This window comes from Sus scrofa, chromosome 13 (genome assembly GCF_054392235.1).
Source record: "Sus scrofa isolate SSC_HxYL_T2T_F1_AM1 chromosome 13, Sscrofa_HxYL_maternal_Yorkshire_Landrace_v2.0, whole genome shotgun sequence".
Lineage (NCBI taxonomy): Eukaryota > Metazoa > Chordata > Mammalia > Artiodactyla > Suidae > Sus > Sus scrofa.
In genome coordinates, this window is record NC_139395.1 from 150,638,994 (window position 1) to 150,661,362 (window position 22,369).

The 22,369-nt window shown below is 47.5% G+C and overlaps 1 protein-coding gene across 37 annotated transcripts in view; it reads right to left on the reverse strand.

The window, feature by feature from the left end:
- The window catches only part of KALRN (kalirin RhoGEF kinase), a 695,174-nt gene that overhangs the window by 228,288 nt on the left and 444,517 nt on the right, over window positions 1-22,369 (reverse strand). For all 37 annotated transcript variants that reach the window (XM_084990933.1, XM_084990932.1, XM_084990931.1 and 34 more), the window contains 6 exons: window positions 19,445-19,537; window positions 15,073-15,184; window positions 13,000-13,190; window positions 12,469-12,570; window positions 10,745-10,887; window positions 7,600-7,702 (listed from right to left, as the gene is read on the reverse strand). In XM_084990933.1, coding sequence (XP_084847059.1) covers window positions 7,600-7,702; window positions 10,745-10,887; window positions 12,469-12,570; window positions 13,000-13,190; window positions 15,073-15,184; window positions 19,445-19,537 — 744 coding nt within the window. The remainder of the gene's footprint in view (window positions 1-7,599; window positions 7,703-10,744; window positions 10,888-12,468; window positions 12,571-12,999; window positions 13,191-15,072; window positions 15,185-19,444; window positions 19,538-22,369) is intronic.

Here is a 22,369-nt window from a genome sequence, read left to right on the forward strand (position 1 = left end):
GGCCACCCTTGCACGTATCACACCGAGATCTAATCCACTGGCAAATCACCTTTTGCAATTTCTTTTATTTCTGGGTTCTTGCAATGCTGCCCTGAGAAACTGAAATTTTATGCAGCCTGGTGCTCTGAGGTTTCCTGTGACTTGCCTTGTCTGTGGGCAGCAAACCGCTGCTGTGTTTTACCAAGCTTATTTGCTTTTTCAGATATTTGGTAATTTTAAAGCAGGGCTTCTCAAGGGAGGTTTTCAAGCTCTGGAGCATAAGTCAAATATTAAGTAAAATAATGCTGTCATGAAAGATGTTTGCCCTGTGAAGCTGGTTGTATTTTTCAACAAAGTATCTTTCATACTGTTGGGTTGTGTGCGATGCTGGAAGGCAGTCACTTCTCTGAGCGACTTTTCATTTAGAGGAAAACCTGTGACCCCACTTGTTTCACTTTAAAGATCTGTTCGGAAAAGCCAGCATATTTGTCCTGTGTGGAACATCACTCAGGAGAGGGTGGAGTTGGGCTTATGGGGAGGTGACAAGGCAGCCACTGAAAGAAGGACCCAGGATCCTCTGCTCTTTGCCGATCACTGTGGCCACCTGCCCAACCACCCCAGAGCGAAGTAACAAATGAACGACTGAGAAAAAAAAGACTATTTTCAAATCTAGCCCTGTACTTGGATTATTCAGAAAACTGAAAAAAAAATCACAATTTGGACTTAAATGTCTAAAGCAGAGATGGCACTTTTCCTACTTAGGAGTGACTAGCAAATCCTTGGGGAAAATGGAACAGTGCTACCTAGGATTCATGCAGCAACCCCAACCCACTGTACCATCAGGTGCGGGGTATGATTGTGACACGAGATGATAGTTTATCAAGTCCAAATTTAGGGTTCAGATAGATCCACTCCTGGGAACGAGGGATACAATTATATGGTCTTTAAAGGTATTTACTTAAGGGTTAGAACCTGCTTTGTTACTAGATGGGAGGCAAGATTAATCTCTTTCCCTCTAATGAAACATTTTAGGGCCTCAAGACACAGGGCAGAATAATGGAAGCGCTGTGGGCTCTCTCCAGGAAACCCATCATGTTTCCCCCCGGCTTTTAACACAGCATTTACTGGGCTGGATCTCCAGTGGGTGGTTCACCTTCTCAGGCACCACGGCTAAATGACATGCTGTCACAATCTCATTCTGGACACTCAACCTTAGGTGGGCCATCTTGATGAATTTTAAGAATTTGTTAAATGAAAAATGTTATCTTGTGTGAACTGATAACATTTTTACTAGTCCTGACACAGTTGAGTCTCCACATTTCCAGATGTCTGGTTTTTTCCTCAGTGGCAAAACACTGTGGTCTGTGGGCCCTTAAAAGTCCAGGAGTATGCTGTCCATTTTCTTATCTGGGGGTGGCCTGCAGTCACCTGGACAGAGCCCTCCCCACCACACATCTCCTCTGCTTCACACACCCTTTCCTACAGGACCTTGGTGGTCCTTTAAAATCTGGGGTAGCAGAAATTATTGCCTTCACCGTGTAGACTTGGAGCCAGAGGCATGAGATAATTCAATGACCAGCTCAAGGTCCTGCAGTTGGTAATCAGGGACTGAGTCCAGGCCTCATGTCCAAGCCCACGCCCTTCTTCCTTGCAATGGATGCCTCTGCATCCCACTCAGACCTTCCTTTTCCTTCCTGCTTCCAGGGTTTCCATGCCCCAGCTCTCAGGCATGGCAGCTGCTAATAGGTCACAACCAATATAAAAGGCCAGGCTCTTCGCCTCAAGGTGGGACAAACTCTGGGTGCAATTCATGCTCTGGCTCCAGCAAGGGTCAAACTGAGTTAGATGCCCATTGAAACCACGGGCAGTTTGCCTTGCCTCCTTCTGCACCGGGCCCTGTTTCTTGCCCCTTTTCCTTGAACACACACTCTCGATAAATTACATTGCCAGGAATCTTGGTCTCAGATTCTGCTTCTAGATAATGCTGTCCTTCCTCCCAAGAAGCCCTATATCCATTCCTTATTCTCTGGAGGGTTTCCCTTTTAAGAGCTCATTTAAATGAAGGGATTCTATTTTTCCCCTCTGTCATCTCTCACCCATCAACACTAATCCCTACAAGGAAACTAATTTCTTACATCTAATTCAAGTTCTTCCAACTGCAGCATTAGCCCACTTTTTCCTATGAGAAAAACCTAGGAAGCTTTTACCTCTGATTCTATTAGCAGAAGGCTAAGGAATGAATCCTTTCTCCTTCTGGTTATTTACCTTCCCTCCCTACAAGAAAGGAAGCCAAAGGATGGCAGGGCCTTGCTGTACTCTTAGTGGGGAGAGCAGCACCTGCTATGGAGAAAGTAGGCCCTCAGCACAGGCCATGAATGAAGAGAGATGGAATAGGCCAGTGCAGGGGCTGTGTCCTCACTAACACACCAGTGCAGGGGCTGGACTGTCCTGACGACAGCTCTTGCAGCCAGTGGCCTGCTCTTTGCTTCCAGAGTACATGCGTCAGGATCACCAAGTTGTGATAAACTAGCTGAAGCTCTACAGAAGTCCATTTGCAGAAGGCTGCCCTGACCCTTGTGAGAGGCATCATGTTACTGTACTGAGTGACCTTGGAGGAATCCTCTGACTTTCCCCTTAGTTGGGCCCTCACCATCTCTAAACCAAGCATCTCTTCCCAAATGGTACAACAAAAATTAGCTCCTCACCCATTACATTTATTTGATGATCCAGAGTTTAAAAACTATTGAGTTAGATCCTGAAATCTCCAGGCTTCTCTAGGCATTTCCCTGTCCCCCTTCAGCAGTTGCCATTAGCAGCCCATCTTGTATCTTAGATCACATTTGCCTGTTTTTGAAATCCCTCATTCAAATCACAATCAGCCCTGGATGTTTCAGCAGTGTTTTCTCTCCGATAATTTCTGCAGAGAATAGCACTCACAACTCAGTTTCACTTCCTGCCCAGCCAGCCTGGATATGTCTAGAAACTCAGTGTATTTTGGATGCACAGCATCCCTACTAGGAGGGGTTTGTAATATGTAATTCAATAAGCATTTGTTGAGCATCTCCAGCATGCCTGGTCTAAAAGGCAAATACATATGCACAGGGACTGTCACTGTCCAGATGGCCGCTTCTGTACCATTAGCTAGTAATTATTCAGACTTCATCTACTATGTTCAACAAGATACTTCTTCACTGCCTCCTCATTCCTCAGCCTTGCTTGTCTAGAATTCTATAATTCTGGATTTCTTTGCAGCATGGTTGTAAAGGTCCATCACTTAATATACATGTAAGCAAAATACATTTTATAGTGGAATCCCCAGAGGTGGATGAGCATATTTTGGACAGAAGAGGAAGGGGCTCAAACCTGGAACTCTATGGAACAAAGTAAGCACATCCATTTGTCTTTACGGAAATGACACGTTTACCTGGGACAGGTATAAGGTAGACCTTAATTACGAAGACCCATTTGAGAGCTGGACAAAAGCAGCTTTGGGGAAGCTATTCATGCCATTTACTGAGGCACCTGTGTTGGACTGTCAGCATCTAACACAAAATTAAGAATGTTAGGCTGATTACTCGATAAGGGAGGACTTATAACAGGCAATCTCAGCCTCTCTGTCAGAGAGAAAAGTGGTGGCATCCCCTTTCCTAGACTGAAGAGTCAGACAAGAAGGGTTCCAAGGGTCAAAACCGGGGTGAGAAGTGAGAAGGGGCCAGGCCATGGTCTTCTGTCCTCAATCTTGTCTTTTTAGCAAGACTTGGGACAAAGCCACAAAAGGTATGTTTAGCCAATCATGCTGGGAAATGTAGCTGACATACTGGACAGAATAATTTACATTCAAAACATGCTGGAATATTAGGATGGAATGAAACAAGATAAGATTTAATAGATATAATGTAGTGCAACACTCAGGTTATGACATCACCTGCCCAACTAAGAGTAGTCCGTGAGAACAGGCCAAGAGAGTTTATAAGCCAATAGTGTACGTTGATGGGCCATCTTAGGGAGGAGAGCAGCATGGTGGCCACAGAACAAGGAGCTGAATTTGCACTGGTTCTGTCACAGCTGCAGGAACTATATTACACACCACTCTGGATGTCTCATTTTATACAGATCATTACATGCTAGAGTAAACTGGAGGAAGGCAACCCAGATATGGAAGGGTCTGAAAATACGTTAATACAAGGAACGGTGGGAGAAACTAAGGACTTCTAGACAAAGAAGAAAAGACAAGACGACCATCTCTAAATATCTAAAAGCTTAGGGGTTACCACTGGCCAGAGGTGATACAATTTGAGGATTAAAATGAATTACCTGACAGTAGTAGATCCTGACCCACTAAGTACTCAAATAAGCCATGAGCCAGTGCTAACAGCAAGTAGCTACGTCTTAGATTCTAAGGGCTAGCAAAAGGAAAGAGGAGTAAAGTTGTTCTGTTTATAGTTAAGTAAACTGAAGCTATGTCCCTTTAGGACTAATAGAGAAAAAAAAAAAAAACCTACAATGACAATGAATGAACCATGGACCCAGAGAGCAGAACTCTATTCAAGAACTTCCAAAGATCCTCAGTCTGCTAAATAATTGTATACTCTTACTCAAAGGAACTACATTGCTGTTTCTCCTCTACTAAGGGTGGGAAATTAACCTTTACTGAATATCTAACAGGTGCTACATAAATATATTTTACTAAATCTTCCCAATGACTCAATGAGATGGGTATATTCTTTATTTTACAGACAGGGAAATTAGGCACAGTTAACTCATGCCACGTGAGTAAGGTGACACAGAGAGTAAGTGGCGCGGCTGGAATTTTGAACCTAGGTGTGTCCAAACTCCTTCCACCTGCCACTGCACAGAGAGAACATACAAGGTGATTGCAAAGGTGCTCTGTCATGGCCCTTTAATGGTTGCATTTACCATCTGCCCAGCCCACGGTGCCACTGTTCTTACTCCTCTGGATTAGAAGAGGAAGACTGGGGCCTTTTCTAGAAACTCACTGTTATAATGACCCTGATCCAGTGACCTGGGAGGTGTCTCTGCTTCATCCCCTCCCCACAGCCACCCTATTTGCCCTTCTGTCCAATGTGGTCCAGTCCACCTGAATCAATCTACTGTCTCTTTCTCTTCTTGAAAGAGTCTGGCTAGAGTCTGTCCACTTAACCCTTGGAAGCCAATGGAGACCAGTTTTCTGGGCTTCTGGTATAGTCAGGGAAGTTTAACACCTATGAATTCAAAGATACCAATAAATTGCTTCTCTGATGAAGGACGGTGCAAGTTAAGGGGACACGTGGCTGTCCTGATCTCACCGTCCAGTGTCAGAAGAGTAAGAACACTCACAGTGCAGGGTCACAGACAGGCCCTACCCTTATGGATGATTTCTGAGTGAGTTTTCAGGTTTCGTGTCAGAACGCAGAATCTTTCTTCATCTCCCAACCTGCTGCCCATGTTTCCCCAGGCCTGAGAAGGAAGGTGGGGGCTGATGTTCCCAACAGGCCAGGTTTCTCCAGCTGACCAAAGCTTTCTGCTTGGAGGTAAGGAAACAGCTAGGCTTCTTTTGCATATTTAAAAGTACAGTATTTGGATGTTTGGCTGCTTTCAGACCACCTGTTTTAGATGTCCCCTTCTGTTCGTCAGTCCCCAGGTACTTCCTGAGTATCTGTGTGAGCTGTGTGCCAGGGGTACAGCCGTGAAACAGACAGACACAACCCCTGCCTCATCGGGGCCTAAGAGCCTGGCTAGAGAGACATACATGAAACGAAAATCACACAAGGATTCACACTTAACAAAGAGTCCACATCTCTCTACAGTATCCAGCACAGAGCTCGGCACATGATAGGTGCTTTTTCCCGAATGCGTGACTGATGTGTTTGCGGAACGTGCGGAAGGACTGGCCTGCAGAGTTCATCTGAGCATTGGGAGTGCCAAGCTTTGATTTTTATAGAGTGAGGGGCACACATGACAGTGAATCAGGGAGAACTGAGCTCCGGTTCCTGCTTCTTCACTTACTGCTAGACTTTTCTTAGGTGAGTCACTCGGTCTTTCTCCTTACTTTTGAATGACTTGTGTAAGTATCAGGGTTCCTCCTTAACAAAGAAAACGCCTGCTGTCAGAGGCTTCAACTCTAGCCTCTCTCACCTTGCCAGAAGACAAGGAATGGCTGGAGTGAAGGGTTTTCTAAGACAAATGTCTCTGGCAGAGGTGTCTGTCCAAGGGCCACAGGGAAGACAAGAGTAGTAGCTGTGGAAGGGAAGCATCCCCTGGGCCATGAGCTACCAGGCACGTCTCAACGTGGGAAACACACATTTCACTTACTACCCCACTGTCTGTTTGACAAGAGACACTTTCATTCATAGGATACTCTAGGTTCTATTTCTAAACAACAGATCAGAGGAGAAAGGAAAGTACAGAAATAGTTCTCATTTGTATGTTTTACAAGTGGAAAAAACCAATTTTCCATCCACTCTGATAGTCCACCAAAAAATGGCTTAGAAACTTGAAGGTGGGATGTCAAATAGAATTAATCACCTTGAATGACCTTGAACACTAGTCTAGAGTATGATTTAGCACAGTGATCTTAGGAGGTTGGGGGGCCTAGTCTTTTTTTTTTTTTCCCCAGTAAGAAAAAAATTAGGAAAAATCCTAATGAATGCAGATTATTACAAAAAAAAAAAAAAAATGCCCCTGACTCAGAAAAGTAAACTGAGGCGAGGACACAGCCTGTTGCCTGAGACTGAAGGTCAAAATACTAGGTCTAGAAACTAGGGCCAAATGGTCCTTGAAAACCCATAGTTTTATTCATACAGTCCCTAGAAGGCAGCAAAGGATCATCTCATCCTTTCTGACCCGGAGGAAAGCAAATGAGAGTAGGGTCAGAGTCAGAACCTTCCACTGTCCCTGCTGCAAATTCAGAGGCTGGGTTCCTCCTCTAGCCTGAGCAGACACACCGAGTCTCTGCTACATTCTCCTTCCTTTGGCTCCTCATCAGAGCTCCTACCCTCTGCTTCCTTGTTCCAAAACGTAAGAGAGCAAGTGACCAGGTTTGCTCCTGAGACGTCTACACCCCTCCACGCTGCTTCCAACACCACATCCTGGTCCTCGACCCCTCAGGAACTGAGCCCAGTACTCCAGCCAGAGGAAGGCATCATTTCCACAGAGACCCCTCAGATAGGAAGCCCCTTCTAACCAGCATCTCTGGGGCCGTTTCCCGAACCTCTGGCCTTGGTCTAATTTTGAGAGGAGCCAGTCACAGCCACTGAGGTCTCCAGCCTCAGCTCCCCGAGTTCCAGCCTCCCAGAAGGCAGAGAAGCCCAAGCAGTGCTGGTGGGGCATCTCAGAAGGAGAGGAGACACAGCCTCACTCTTTACACTGGCCAGTTCTGCTAAACGCTCACGACATGAGAGGTTTGGCTGGCCACCTCAGTCTTCTGTCCGCTCAGACAAGGGCTCCACGCTCTGACATGCCCCATCCAGCCCTGTTCTCTCCCCTCTTGCTGGCACGAGGAGACCACTGGCTCCTGAGGTCAGGCTCCATCATGGGAGAGATTCCTTTGGGGGGAACTCCCCAGGGGTGGCTAAGCAAACAAGAAGTCTTGGGGGAAGGAAGGTTAGGGTACTGTCCTACCTTGTCACTGTCCACTGTGTTCTGAGAGGTTCTAGAAGCAATGGAGATGGTGTCTGGCTGGCTGCTTCCATCCCCCTGGCTGTCAACATCCTCCACTCCATCCCTGCAGGAAGAAGAGAAAAAAAACAGGGGTGGGGGTGGGGGGAACCACTGTGGGTTTAGAGCACACAAGGCTTTCCAGCTGGGCTGGCAGAGCAGAGCCTTAGCACTTTCTAGCAGGGATTTGTCTAAAATTATCCCACTAAAGGAAGCAGCCCCATGCGATTTCCAATGACGTCACTTGCACTTAGCAAATATATAATCACCACGTTGATAATGGAACACAAAGCGACTCCTTCTCCATAACGCCTCTGGCCCATGGTACGGGCGGGGGTGTGTGTGGCAATTATTTACTTATTTTTACTAGGAATGGGTCTCTAACAGGCAATAGGAAAACAGCCCCTGCTTAGAACCTAGGCTCCTATTCAGCCGCCTGGGTCACTGGCAACAATCTCAGAGTTTAGGGTATTCAGTTTTTCTGCATATGCCATAACAGAAAGGGGGTGAGTTTGTAGCTGGCTTATAAAGAAAACAGAACTGATCAGATATTTTTTGACTTGCGTTTCTTTTACTCAAGAAAACGGGGTGGGACATTTTCTCCAGGGGAGATTATCCCTGAAATGGTCCTGATGATGGATCCTCAACTCCTGGGTACGGAGGAGGGGTTTAGTGCCTTCATTTTGGTGGATCTTGTTAGTCTCATGCTTACTCATGATGACTTCTTAATAACACCAAAGGCTGAGGCATCTTCTCAAAGATAAGAGGACAGTCACAGATGCCACAGCGGCTTTTGAGCCAGCTGGGCTCCTGACCATCTGAGAAGACAGTGTTACGAGGGCACTCCTGGCATCTGGACCCCTTCCTGGGCCCCTGGACCATACAGCTGCCCCATTCACATGCTCCCTCAACTCTCTGGCTTGAGAAATGGGTCCTGATCCTACACTGAACCCAAAGCCTGGACTAAGGGGGACGAGATGCCTGGGGACCGGTGAAGGCTGAAGGATTTACATCAGGAAAATCTGGAGAGGTGAGCCAGGGGTTGGATAAATCAACACAGGACATGACAGCTCTTCCTATGCAGGTCTTTGTGACAGTCAGAACCCTGATACTACTCATGGAGAGGTATGGCCTTAGGGGCAAAGGGAACTCGCTGTCTGGGAGTGTTACCTCAAGGGCAATATATCCTATATATCAAAGCCACCTCAGAGTCTAAGTATTCACAATCTGGAGTGTGAGTGCCCATGGACATGTGTGTGCATGTGGGCACACATGAAAAGCACATGTATACACACAGGGTCTACTAATCATAAAAAGTGTCTTCTCCCATCCAGAACACTTCTAAGCTGACTGCTCTCTCAACACCATTTGTGGGCTTGGGAAGTGCCAACTTATTTTAATAACATAAGCCACACATTCGTAGGAAGGAAAATCTGCTGTAAAAAGAAATCACGTGATGCATTTCAAAACCAAAAATAAAGGACTTTTAGATCATCTGTTGTTTTAGATATCTGGACCACCGCCCCCCACCATTTGTGGATAGTTGAGAGTTGGCTGTACTCCCTGCGTCCCACTATTCTGGCCCACCGCAGGCCCTTCTGCTCCACTCCAGATGAAGCCAGCTCTGGGGGATGCAGGGAGCCCATCCAGGAGTGTAGGTGGTACTCCCCAAGCCAATCCACTCCTCCGTAAACTCTGTCCCCACAGGCAGAGAGCCGAGCTAATGAAGTAACACCAGGCCTGGCTGCTCTCTGTAGAGTCTGCCAAGGTTTCTCATGCTTATCACAGGACAATGATAAAGAAAAGGTGTGAGACATTTCCAAGGTGTATCCATCCCATGTTCTAGAGATGCTCAAACTCTCCTACTGTGGGAAAAAGGGGCTCTTTCGCAGAGTAACCCTAAACCACCTCACCTGACTATCCTTTCCCACCCTGGTCCTGGACCTTCAGATCTTTATGGCTGTTTCCATTCTAGCTTCTTCATTGAAGTAGGGGCTTCCTAAAGCAGGGTCTGTCTCTAGGACTAACTTAAGTCTGCCCCTTACCTGGACTCTGTACATAGATAATTGACATCAAAATAACCCTTCCCCAGTACAGGCATAATTTTTCCTCAGCACTGAGAGGTGAACCTTACGCTGGCCGTGCTGGTCTTGGGGCTTCTGCCCCAGGGACGAATCTCTCTCTCCCTTAGCTACACCCTTCTTTTGGCTCCCACCTCCCTTGGTGGCTCCCAGTCCTGTAAATTCTGTTTGGCACCAAAGGGCCAACCTAATCTTTTGGATTTATTCCATTCATGAGCAGGAGAGGAGAGGACACCTTGTTATCACCAATGTCCATCACCTTCAGAACTGTTTTTGTTTCTTTTTTCTTTTCCAAAACTGGTATAAAGTTTCCGTATGCTTTCTTCTGGAGTGCCCTCCAGGAGAGTCATTGCAAGTGTCTGTCACATGGAGACTTAAGAGAGAAATAAGCAGTCTTCCACTAAGGAGAACTAGGATTCAGAAGGGCCCAAACAGATGAAGACAGAAAAAATAAGTCCTCCTTTTCTGCTTCATCACATTGCTTATCTTGGATGAATGAAGGAGAGGACTCTGGCAGGGGCTAGTCTGCAGTAAAAGCTGCAGTGACAGCCCCACCATAACTTCCACATCACAGGCCTTTGGCTGCACAGCCAGTCCAGGGAGGACCCTTCACAGCCCCAGATGCTTCCCTCTAGTGCTCATCCAAGTCCCCTCTCCTGGACGCTTGCAGCACTGCCTGACCCTATGCGTGGTCCTGGCTCTTCCGGTCTAACTATTCCACGTGTGAGGCGGGACTGTCCCGGGGTTCTTGAGGGAATGGACGCATCTCACAGTTGCTTTTATCTACTCGAGGCCCCAGGCAGAGTGTCTGTCAGAGGACAGGTGCCCAGTGAAGCCCTGCTGCACATAACTGACAGTAACATGTGAGATGTTTAAAGAGGAACTAACTCCTCCTGGGTAGGACTCAGAAGGGTGTCACAGAGAAGGGTTCCACCTGCAGGGCATGCTGCCCTGTGGAGGTGAAGGTTCACCCCACTCCCGCTCCCGGAAGCCAGTGAGGCCGCGCTGGGGGCAGAGACGCTGGTTACCTCTTACTATTGTTCCTCAGTTTGGCTGGTGTTTTGGGGAGCTGAATTGGCTCCTTTAAAGCTCCTTTCAGGTGAATGATCCTTTCCTGAATCACCTCGCGTATGTTCTTGATCCATTCCTGCTTGGTTTCTATGTTGGAGGCCTGGAGTGCCACAGGGAGAGACAGTGAGAAGCCCGTCTCCCTTCAAGGTCGAAACAGTCCTCCACCCTCCTCCACCCTCTTCTTGCAAGTTAATCTGTCATCTGTGAGGATACCAAATGTTGGAGGAGTTGACCTCTCTCAATTTATACTTAGGACTCTTCAATCTCAGGGAGAGGCCTCTCCAATTCTCAGAACAGAGCTATGACCTCAACACTTGCTGCAGACCTCTAGGGGGTGGTTTTCTTTTCTTCTTTTTTTTTTCCCCTTGTCTTTTTAGGGCTGTATCCGTGGTATATGGAGATTCCCAGGCTAGGGGCTGAATCGGAGCTACAGCTGCTGGCCTACACCACAGCCACAGCAATGCCAGATCCAAGCCATACCTGCGACCTACACCACAACTCACAGCAATGCCGATCCTTAACCCACTAAGCGAGGCCAGGGATTGAACCCGCATACTCATGGATACTAGATGGATTTTTAACCTGCTGAGCCACAGTGGAAACTCTGTGTGGGGTGGTTTTCAAAGTATTTAAAATCTGGAAGGCACTGGCCAACGCTGACATCTGCCCCTGGGTGAACACTCCGGTCACTGGATTCTGGGAAGGTCTGGGGAGAGCGGGAGGGGCATCAAGGGGGCATTTGGAGGCAGCAGCCATTTACCAACTGGTGCAACAGGATATACGTCAGGGCCTTCAACACCCGATATGGCTACCTAGACTTGTACCGATTGAAAGTCAGTCTCAGGTTTTTAGCCTGTTAATTGAAGGTACTGCTACCATTCCAAGAATATCTCATTTGTCTTCATGGAATTTTTCTTCAGGTGCTTCTGCCTCCTGCCAGGTGGCAGCTATGCTGGCAATTCAGAGTGAACAAGAGTGAAGCTTGGTCAGGGCTGGTCCATCTTCTCTTTGGTGCTGGGCACCTCTCTGATGAGAACATGACTGGTGGCTGCTCTGTCTGCAGGCTCTCTCCTCGGCTACCCTAACGTGACCTTGGGCACTGACTCAGACCCCAGGCTGTGTGCAGCCTGCAGAGCTAAGGTGATTCCTTAAGGCACCGTCTCAACATTTCTCTCTCAACCCACACAGTTCTCATGCTCTTGGGGGTTCACTAGAGCTTCCAGAAGGTAAGCTCCCAGAGGGCCAGGTCCATATCTTACACCCAGTCATGCCTCATAGCACTGAGCAGAACACCTGATATATTAGAAAGGGTTCAGAAAACAAATATGGAGCAAATCAAGGTGACTTTGGCTGAAGGGTCAGCTGTTGTCCTTGCCCCTTAAAGGGGCCAAATGGATAGAATGCATTTCAGTGGGCCTGGTGGAGGCCACTCCCTGCCTTCTTCCCTCTAGGTGCTAACAGGTGCCTGGCCTAGGGAGACCTGAAATCTTTCAAATTTCAGGCTACTTTCAGGCCAGATGGTGCGTCTCTATACCCATGTGAGTCTGCCCTTCACCAGAGAGACCCAGTGGCTCATGGAGTCTCCAGGCCCCAGCTTGTGGGTGCATTATGCCCCTGTCCTTCCCCGGCCCCCTTGGTGACCCCAACCCTGGTTGTGGGCCTGGCAGAGAGCAGTACTTACCTTCAGCACTGTTTTATTGTCTGAGGATGGGGTGCGCCCAGACCACAAGGCAAATTTGCAGGGATCGCCCTCGACGTGCTCGGTCACACCCAGCTCTGAGGTCTGTAGACAGGAAATGCCTGTGAGAGGCGGGGAAGGGGAGGGCGGTGGGGAGACTTAGGGCTGGGGTGGGAAGGGAAAGGCAACAGAGAGGAGAGGACCGAGGGAGGGGCTCTGTCAATTAAACTTAAACAGACCCCACGTTCTGTTCTCCTACCCGGGATGAAAGGATCTACAGGCCCCTGCCTGAGGAGCAGGTAGCAGGGAGGGAAGGTGAAGAGGGAGGCGCCCAAAGCCGAGAGGAAGAAGAATGGTGCCCTCTAAGATGCAGACCTGGGATGTGAGGGGGCGCTTTCCAACTAGGATGCGTTTTCCCGTGTCCAGGGTGGTTTTGGTGTGACGCCAGGGGAGAGATGCAAGGATTGGTCAAGATCCCTTCCTGCCCAAGGGCGCTAAGCCAACGGGGAGTCTGACCCCAACTGCCCCACCTACCAGTAGCTTGTTCTTGTAAACATATTTCGTGTGTCCTGAAGAGTCTTTGATCTCCTTGCTAAAAACCAAGGAAATCTCAAAGAGGAACAGGTGTCGCTCCCGCCCCTTCCGGATCAGCGACTTCGGGTCCCACACTTGAAAGGCGTCCTGCAGAATCAGCTCCCCCTGCACATCCAGGTTCTCGTCGAACCCTGAAAAACAGCCGTTTCCACCCTGTGCGGTTTTTCTCACCGTGTTCGGGTTGCCACAAACCACACCCCTCTTGGAGAAAGGCTTCCCCAACCATGAGTCCTCTGTGCCCACTGCACTTTCCTCTCAGGCTGCTCTGCGACTCCTGGACACTTGAGGAGGTCAGGCCTCCTTCCTGCAGAAGAGGGGTGGCGTCTACAGAGCCAGTGTCAGTGGGATCTCCTGCAAAGCTCCCTCACAGCCTCCCCCAGTCCCGCTGTCAGCTGGGACCTCCTGCAAGGGCAACTCCCTCTCCCTTTCCTCCTTTGAGGTTCCCCTGCCTGCCTGAGTGCCCTAGACTCCACTCCATGTGTCGTTGCTGCATTTCTTATATTCCATTCCCAGGACTCCTCCCTTTGCTGGCTCCTGTACAGCCTGGTGCACAAGCCTTCAACAATTTATATTTATACCACTTTAAATCTTTAACAAAGGTGTGTAAGGATCACCCAGATTGATGATGAAAACAGATTCCTGCCCACTCCTCAATCCCCAAGAGACTGGGATCCAGTAGGTGTGGAGTGTAGCCCAAGAATTTGCACTTCTGCTGGGCTCCCAGGTGTTGCTGCTGCTGCTGGTCCACAGACCACACACAGAGTAGCTGGATCCGGAATCCAGGCCAGGGCAGGCTGGAGGAGAAGGTACTTATAGTGGTGGACATGCAGGGGTGGAGGTGGGGGGCAAGTGCAAAGAGAAATGAAGGGGGTGGAGAAAGTGCGATACTGGGAATATGCTCAGCTGGTCAGGGCTCAGTCTGGAAAAGGCCATCAGGGCTCCTTCACATGAAGAAGCAGGACTTCCTGTGCTAAGAGTGGCCCAGAAAATACTGAAACCGGAAGACCAGACCTAGTCTTTTTTTTTTTTTTTTTTTTTTTTTTTGGCTGTGCCCACGGCATGCGGAAGTTCCCGGGCTAGGGATCAAACCCACATTAAAACAGTGACCGGAGCCACAGCAGTGACAATGCTGGATCCTTAACCCACTGAGCCACCAGGAAACTCCCATAGTGGGTCTTTTAGATGGCCTTGGGGTAGGGAGGGAAAGCGATGGGGGGAGATGGAGCTCAGGAGAAAAATACCCCACAGATTTACTCTGTACAACAGGGCAGACCCATCTCCCGGATCACCTGTTTGTTAGCCTAGGCTGGGATGTTGAGTATTTACTTAGCTAGCAGCTGCCACTCCAGTACAGCTGCCCTGCCCATATCTGCTCTGCTCTTCGGTGTTAGGAGTGCTTTATTGGAGCCTCACTCTACCAGGGTTCTGGGTCAAGAACATGATCCCAGGGGACTGAACGTGCTTTGGCAAAGTCCTATCAGGTTTCTCACCTGCTGGGAAGGGCATTAGGGTAGCTGCGCACCAATATGAACATACCTAATGCTACTCACCTGGACACTTCAAGATGGAGAGAATGGTAAACTTTATGTTATGCCTATTTTAGTACCAAAAAAAAAAAAAAAGAGAGAAGGGCATAAGGCTGAAGATGGTGGGTGTGGGCGTGCGCAGGATTTCTACTTATTCTGGTGACAAACGCAATGCAAATGCTCTGCAGGGGAAACAGGACTGCTCTGGGTTAGCGTATTTATAGAAATGATGATAGCCTGTCCTACTCACCCTCTCAGGCAGCAAGCTGTCCACATATCTGACTAAGCCTAGGCCTGGTCCTTCCTGGAGGTGGGAGTGAGCTGAGCGGGCCCTTAGGTCTCCTCTCACACCTCCCCAAGGACCTACGTAACAGCCTGCCATTTTCCTCTCTTCTGGCTTTGCCCCTTGCCTGACTTCATGCTGCTCCCCTCTGTGTGGTCTCAGGAAAGGAGGTGGCTCCCCCAGGGAGGCAGGGAGGACGCCTACCTTCCAGCATGCTGACGTGCATGGCGTCATTGGCTTTCTTTGGGACACTGAGCATCACCTCCAGGCCATCCTTGAGTTCCCCTTTCCCTTCTTCACAGCAAGTTAAAAGTTCCTGGGGAAGAAGTCCAAACACAATGAGAAGTGTTTTCCCCAGCTTCCCCCCACCCTGCCACTGCCTAACCCCTCAAGGCAATGACATGCCAGGTCCTCACGGAATTATACACCAGCTTCCTTCTCTGTGATGGTCCCCTCTGAGCCAGAAGGAAAGGAGGCTGGGGAGGAGGGGTCATCGCCAAAGAATTCGACTGCTCTGCTTTTCCCAGACTGAGCTTCCTCAGCTCAGTCTTATCCAAATGAACTCAATTCAACCCAACTTCCAAACGGCTGACATGAGAAGTCAGCCACAAGGACATTTTCTGTCACTCGACTGACCTCCTGGAGGTCAGGGAATACCCCTGGCAAAGCACACGAACAGAGGAGCGGTGCTGTACAATCATAAAGAGGAGACAGAGGGTGTGCAGAGGACCCTCAGCGTTCACGTATATCTCGGCACTCCTACGGCCAGCACACCTCTCCTGCCTGAGTGCTGACTCCCCCCACAGTGAGAGCAACCTGCGCTTATGGGCATTGTAGGTTGACAGCTCTTCAGAGATATAAAATCTTTTTAGATCTCGTGGATCTGGAGTTCCTAACCTAGAGCCAATAGATGGGATTCTAGTCCCTTTATCGTCAGATAAGGACACTGTGATCGAGAGGGAGAGAGATTTCCCCTAGTTTATAGAATTTCTTGGAGGCCATGCAGGGGCTTGAATCCAGGTCTCTTAAATCCACATCCAGTACTCATCTACCATGCTGATCCTCTCCCCCATGTCCTCCACCATGCCGAGACTTCCTGGAGCATGCCCTCACTTCCACCTCCTCATGGAGACAAGGTCGTTACCTTCTCCATAAATATATATATAAATATATGTATAGTATCTGGCTGATGGAGAAAAGATAATTTCCAACTATCTTAATAACCATAAAGACCATCTGGAATAATTCTGCCCAAACCAGAGGGATGCTGGCTTTCGTATTTTTCCTACAAGGGTTACTATATATCTTGCTCCCTTTGACACAAGCAACGGGTCTGCCATCCATACTCTTTCCTCTTGGGGCAGTTGGGGGTCGGGGGAGGGAGGAAGGCAGGGAATGGGTGGAGGGGTGGGGATGTACTTCCAGGAAAAAAAGAACTTGACAAGACCAAACCTTATAAACACATTAATCACAGACCACCTGACAAACCAATGGTACTTTGCTTGCAGGACAGTTCTTATTTTAAGGAATGCTCTTAGTCAGCTATATCTGGCCTGTCTAGAACTTCTTATGGTAAACAAACCTAGAATTCATTGCTCCCTGGAAAGTATCACATAAGCTCTGCAACTATTTAAGTAAAAAAGTGATTCCATTTCATGACACAAATGGCTCTCTTTAGGGTAAGTGATAGGATGCATTTAGAGACCTTGTATGTAAATCTGGGCCACAGCACACCCCAATGCTGTAAGAAAATGACTTGGAGCTGTTGGTGATCCCGGATTCTTTCTGTTTTACCTCTGCCTTGGGATGATTTGTGGCTGTGAAATTATTAGAAAATCTTTATACTTAGTAAGATATCTGACTAGTAAGCATATGATATGAAAATCCAAGGCTTTGTGTTATCTTGGATACATTCCCCTATGAAGAAGGGAACTTAGAGTGTCTGAAGAGGTGTGCTGTCCAGAGCACATGCCTGGGAGGTAGACACGTGCAGTTCTCAGCTCTGTCCTTGGGTCCAGCCAGCATAACAGCATCATTATTCAGAAAGTTGCATTTACTTCTGGAAACCTGGAGTTCTCTGAGTTTCCCCACCCCTTTCTAATCTCAACCCTCCCAACCTGTTCTCATACCCCATCAAGGGAATTTCTAGCCAGAAACATAAGAAGGAAATAAGAAATGTGCTTAGGTTAGCAACAGAAAACACCAACTAATTTAAACTCCCAAAGCAGTTTGGCAGGTCCACCAATCAACCAGCAAAAACAATGAGTCCTCCTCATATCCCTGCTGTAGTTTACGATAAGGAGAAGGCTCCACATTTAATTTAGACTCCAAAAGGACAGCGGTAGCAGATTTACACGGAGAATATTGAACACTCTGACTTTCACTTTCATGCAACACCCAAAGGGAGGGACCCCAGAGGATACTGGTAATTAAATGTCAATTTACTTGGAATAAAACTGACTTTAATGAGAAAATAAATTCCATATTATTTATTTAGAGCAAAAGCTCAGCAAACTATTTTTCTTTTACTCAGCAGGTACTCTGCTAACAGCACTTTTAAAAAAGAAGTCAAAAGCAACTTGTCTTTTTTTTCCCCAAATAATTTTATAACTTCTCTAAAAGAAATTGCCACTGCTTTATTTTTTTCCCTCCTGGTACCTACACAGTCCTCTCTTTCTAAAGCATCCAGTTACAGAACAAAGGCCCTGAACTCACCCTTCCGACTGCCTAAAGCAAAACATGGGGAAGCCCATCCACCCTCCACTTCCCTCCCTTGTCCATGTCACAAGATCCATCCTAGGAGCCTTATGGGATTAGCAGGGAGAGGTGAGAAGCTCTATTTCTCTTAGAACTGCATCTTAATTGATTTAAGATACTGGCAGTGTGAGTGGGTAAGTTGGTTTTACGTTGTTTTAATTTACAATCCCACCACTTTCTGAAAAGGCTTTGGTACCCTTAAATTTAAAATTCATGGAAATAAATTTAAAAAAAATCTGGCACAAGAAGAATCACTGAGAAAGGTTGTGCATTACGTAGGATAGGGAAGGAAAGGATAATTATACACAGAAATCTGGGCAAAGGAGAAACTTCTATAAGTGACCATAGATCTGGATGCTAACTATCTGACAAAGGCAAAGAAGGACCTCAAGCTCTTGTGATTTGAAGGTAGGAAGCGCTTCAAGGTAGCTGGTGGGGTGGTTGGGTGGGGAAAGAAGAGGTCCAGGCAAGGCTCACTGCTGCCCCCACGCTTCTCATCATGGAACCACAAGAGCTAAGCCAGGAAGATCCCACAGACCCGAAAGGTGGGCACACTACAATGTGACTATAACCTAGATTTGAAACTAGACTGGTTTCCAGGTTTAATGAAGCACCTATTTTTATTATTATTATTATTATTATTTGTCTTTTTGCCATTTCTTGGCCCGCTCCCACGGCATATGGAGATTCCCAGGCTAGGGGTCTAATCAGAGCTGTAGCCACCGGCCTACGCCAGAGCCACAGCAACGTGGGATCCGAGCCGCATCTGCAACCTACTCCACAGCTCATGGCAACGCCAGATCCTTAATCCACTGAGCAAGGCCAGGGACCGAACCCGCAACCTCATGGTTCCTAGTCGGATTCACTAACCACTGAGCCACGACAGGAACTCCTAATGAAGTATCTAGAACATGTTAGGTTCAACAAGCATCTCACAGAGGTGCATTTCATCAGATTTTCTCACTATACTACTCATGACATGCCTCTCATTATTTTTTTATCCTTTGCATTTGAGGAGCGACCAAAAAAATATTCAAACTTGGGGAAAACTCCACCCTTACACGTTAAGAATTAATATAGATGGCGTTATATAACTGCCTATGACACTGCTTTCCCAGGCTCTTAGCAGAGAAATGTCATATTTTCAGACTGTAAGTGTATCCTCCTCTGAAAGAATCAGCCCAAATCATTTAGTATTTTACATAATTTGATTATTTGACTTTTAAAGAAAAGATTTTGGAGAAAACCCAAATCTCTTGGTTGGCTCCAGAAGAACCCCTAACATATGGGATCCTAAAGACACAGATTGTCATTATGGTTTAATATGTATTTTTAAACTATTTCCTCTCAAAAACCTCTTAGTCTTGACAAACTCAGTGATTAGGGTGATGGTAGGTGCTTCCCTGGGCCTCCGGCGCCCATGTAGACCAGCACTGCCCCAGAGACCTTGACCCCAGATCCTATCAGGAATAGGGGCCACCAGGAGGAATCTGCCCAAAGGGACAGACAAGAGAAGCTCTATGTACCAGCCAGTGCCTGGAGCGGCAGTCACTACAAGCTGTGCCATGGTGGGTGCCTGGGAAAATAGTCACAACTTGTCCCTTTTCCCATTTCTCCCCTAAAATAAGCATCTGGAATTTCAGGGGCTGGAATATGCAGTCTGGAGCGAACAATGCCGGCATGGGCTCATCTCTGAAGTTCTGCTCCAGGGGGAGGAAAGGTCTTCGGGTGGAAGCTCTGCCATCCTTGGGCAAAGGTGGGACTCCCTGGGCTGGGTCAGCAGGGTGCCAAGGGGGGACGTGGAGGAGAGGGGAGGTACCTTTAGAAGCAGCTGGTACTTGGTGATCCTCTGGACAGGCTTAATCAGGTAGGAAGAGATGGAGTTGGCCAGACCATGCCGCTGCTGTATCTCCTACAGGGATGGAAACAGGCACCGTCAGGCACAGAGGGAGAGGTGTAGGTACAGTCTAGGAGGAGGGGCATGGGGTAAGGAGAGAGGAGAAAAGAGAATAGGGGTGATGATTATGAGAAGTGATTCTTTGATGGGAAAGGGAAACAAGAGAGATCAAGATGCATAAACAGAAAAAAAAAAAAAGGAGAGATGGAAAAAAAAAGGGAGAAACTTTAGGGAAAGAAAGCAGATTTACGAAATGGAAATGCAATGACAAAGACATGGAGAGTGATAAAAACAGAAAAAGGAATTGATGAGGTAAGCAACAGGTGGAATGGTGAAGGAGAGGTGAAGAAGCAGGGCTGAAAGGAAACAAACCCGGAGTTGAGGAAACACAAGGGGGTAAAAGAGAAGATGAGAATAAAGAGAAGGTGGAGAGGGAGGCTCCGATACGTATTCTGAGGGCTCCCGAGTCTGCATTTGCCCACAGTCTCCTTCTTAAAGCTGCAGAAGAGCATCTCTCTCTGTTTTTTTACCATTCCTCCTCTCTCTAAATTTAACACATCCCAACCTTAGAATCACCCCTATATTCCCTTTCACTTTCTCCCTGTGATGGTCTCTCTCATTCTTCAGGTCTTTTGAGCTGGAAACCATGGGATTCACTTTCAGCTGTTTTCCTTCTGCTTCCCCTGGTGACCAGTCCTTCCTCTCCATTCCCACCCCCACTGCTCACATCATCCACACCCGGGGTTAAGACCTCAGCCTCCAATTGCTGTTTGTGCCGCTAGGCTCTTATTTGAGTCCACTTTCCACGCCTCCTCCACAGTGACCTTCCATTCCCTGAAGCCTGAGTGTTAGGAATGTTGGAGAAGGGGATATTTCAGTCCTTTCCCTCAAGAACTGTACACTCTGGCTAGCTGAGAACTCTCTCTCTCTCCCTCTCCCTCTCCCTCTCCCTCTCTCTCTCTCTCTCTCTCTCTCTCTCTCTCACACACACACACACACACACACGAGAGCAACGAAGAGTAAGAGAAGACATTCTCCCTGGTGACAGTCAGTGAGAACAGGAAGAAATCACAGGGCCTGGAGGGGCTGTCAATGGTTTAGTCAAGACAAAGTGTTCAGCTGGGGCTTAGAGGAGGGGCAGGGGCTGGTGAAGTGCAAGGTCAGAGCAAGGGCACTCCCAAGAAGGGAAACGTATAAACCAGAACCCACAGGAAAGAATCACTGGGTCTTTAGAGGGTCATGAGGACCACCATCTCAGAGGAGGCACACCTACATTCTAAAAAAAGTGAAAATACAGTTAGTTAAGCCAGATATATGTAGGTCCTTGACGGGCTCAAACTAGAAGAATGAATTCGGATTTGAGGGTGAACATCTCAATGGTAAATCTTTCAGACAAGAAGACCGTGGTGAACACAATGTTTCCAATAGATGAATACAAGCCTAAGAGCAATGTGGAGGGTGGAGGTGGGGGCGGGGGGGGGGGGAATAGAGATTGAGAAGCCAATTAGGAGACTACTGCAAAAACCTGACTGTGTAAACATAATCTAGCAGTTCCACTCTTAGGTATATACCTGAGAGAACTCAAAACATATGTCTGCACAAAAATTTGTATGAAATGTTCACAGCAGTATTATTCATAACAATGAAAAGTTGACACATCCGAAATATTCATCAATGGATGAATAAAACCCAAAATGTATTATATTCATACAATGGAGAGTTAATTGGCCATAAAATGGAACAAAAACTGAGACACACTACCATACAGACGAACCTTGAAAGCTTTATGCTAGTGAAGGAAGTGAGTTACAAAAGAACACATATCATTCCATTTTTAATGACATGTCCAGAACAGGAAAATCGATAGAGCCAGAAAAGAGATCCTTGATTGCTTAGGGCTCGGGGAGTAGGTGGGAGGATAAGGTGGAGGGGGTGACAGCTAAAGGGTGTGGGGTTGCTTTTTGAGGTGATGAAAATGTCCTAGAATTGCCGGTGGGGATGACTGTATGTGCCTGTGAATACTCTAAAAACAAACTGTACCCTTCACATATATGTACAATCTCTGTCACCAGGTGTGTGATGTGGGTGCTTGCCAGAAACTGGGATTGGTGAGAACAAAGCATTGGCAAGATTACAAGAGACATGTTAAAGCTCAATAAGACAGGACTTGCTATGTGGCCATAAAGGAGGGTGGAGAAGAGGGATGTAAAATTTTAAAAATCACTCCATCTCCTGCCAACTCTCCCAGGAAGCAGCAGTTTTCTCACTCATTTGCCTCTTCCCTAGAGGTGAGTAGTTATAGCAGGGCTCATTCAAGGAAAATGGGCAAAACAGCTGGCAGCTTGACCCTTTCTGGACAAGTGAACATTGTGAGTTTACCTGGGGGCTTTGGCAGGAGAGCACAGACAATAACGTGCCTTTGACAGGCTCCGCTCTCTGAGAAGATGCCTGGTTCCGGGAAGGGTTCGTGGGGAGAGCGAGGAAGAGGCAGCCTTGGGTGGATGGGTCAGCCCAGCCAAGCTTAGCTAGCAACGCGGCACCAGATGCCACAGCCTCACAGTTCCCACGTCTGCAGCAGAAAATTCTGGATAATGACAACGGGTGGGCCTTTCTGGGACTTGAATTTTCTGTGCTCTCTTTATAATAATGGATAATAAAAGACTGTCTTTATTAGAGCTTTATCTCTTATAGAAGGAGGGCCTAAAACAGATGGTTGCTAAGTGTAGAATCTAGGGAACCCCTTTGGATGGAATGGGAAAAAGCTACAAAGATCATGCTTTTTGGAAAGCTTTGGGAACAATCAGGGGAGTTTATTGCTCTTCCTCCCCACCTCCAGGCCAAGCTCCA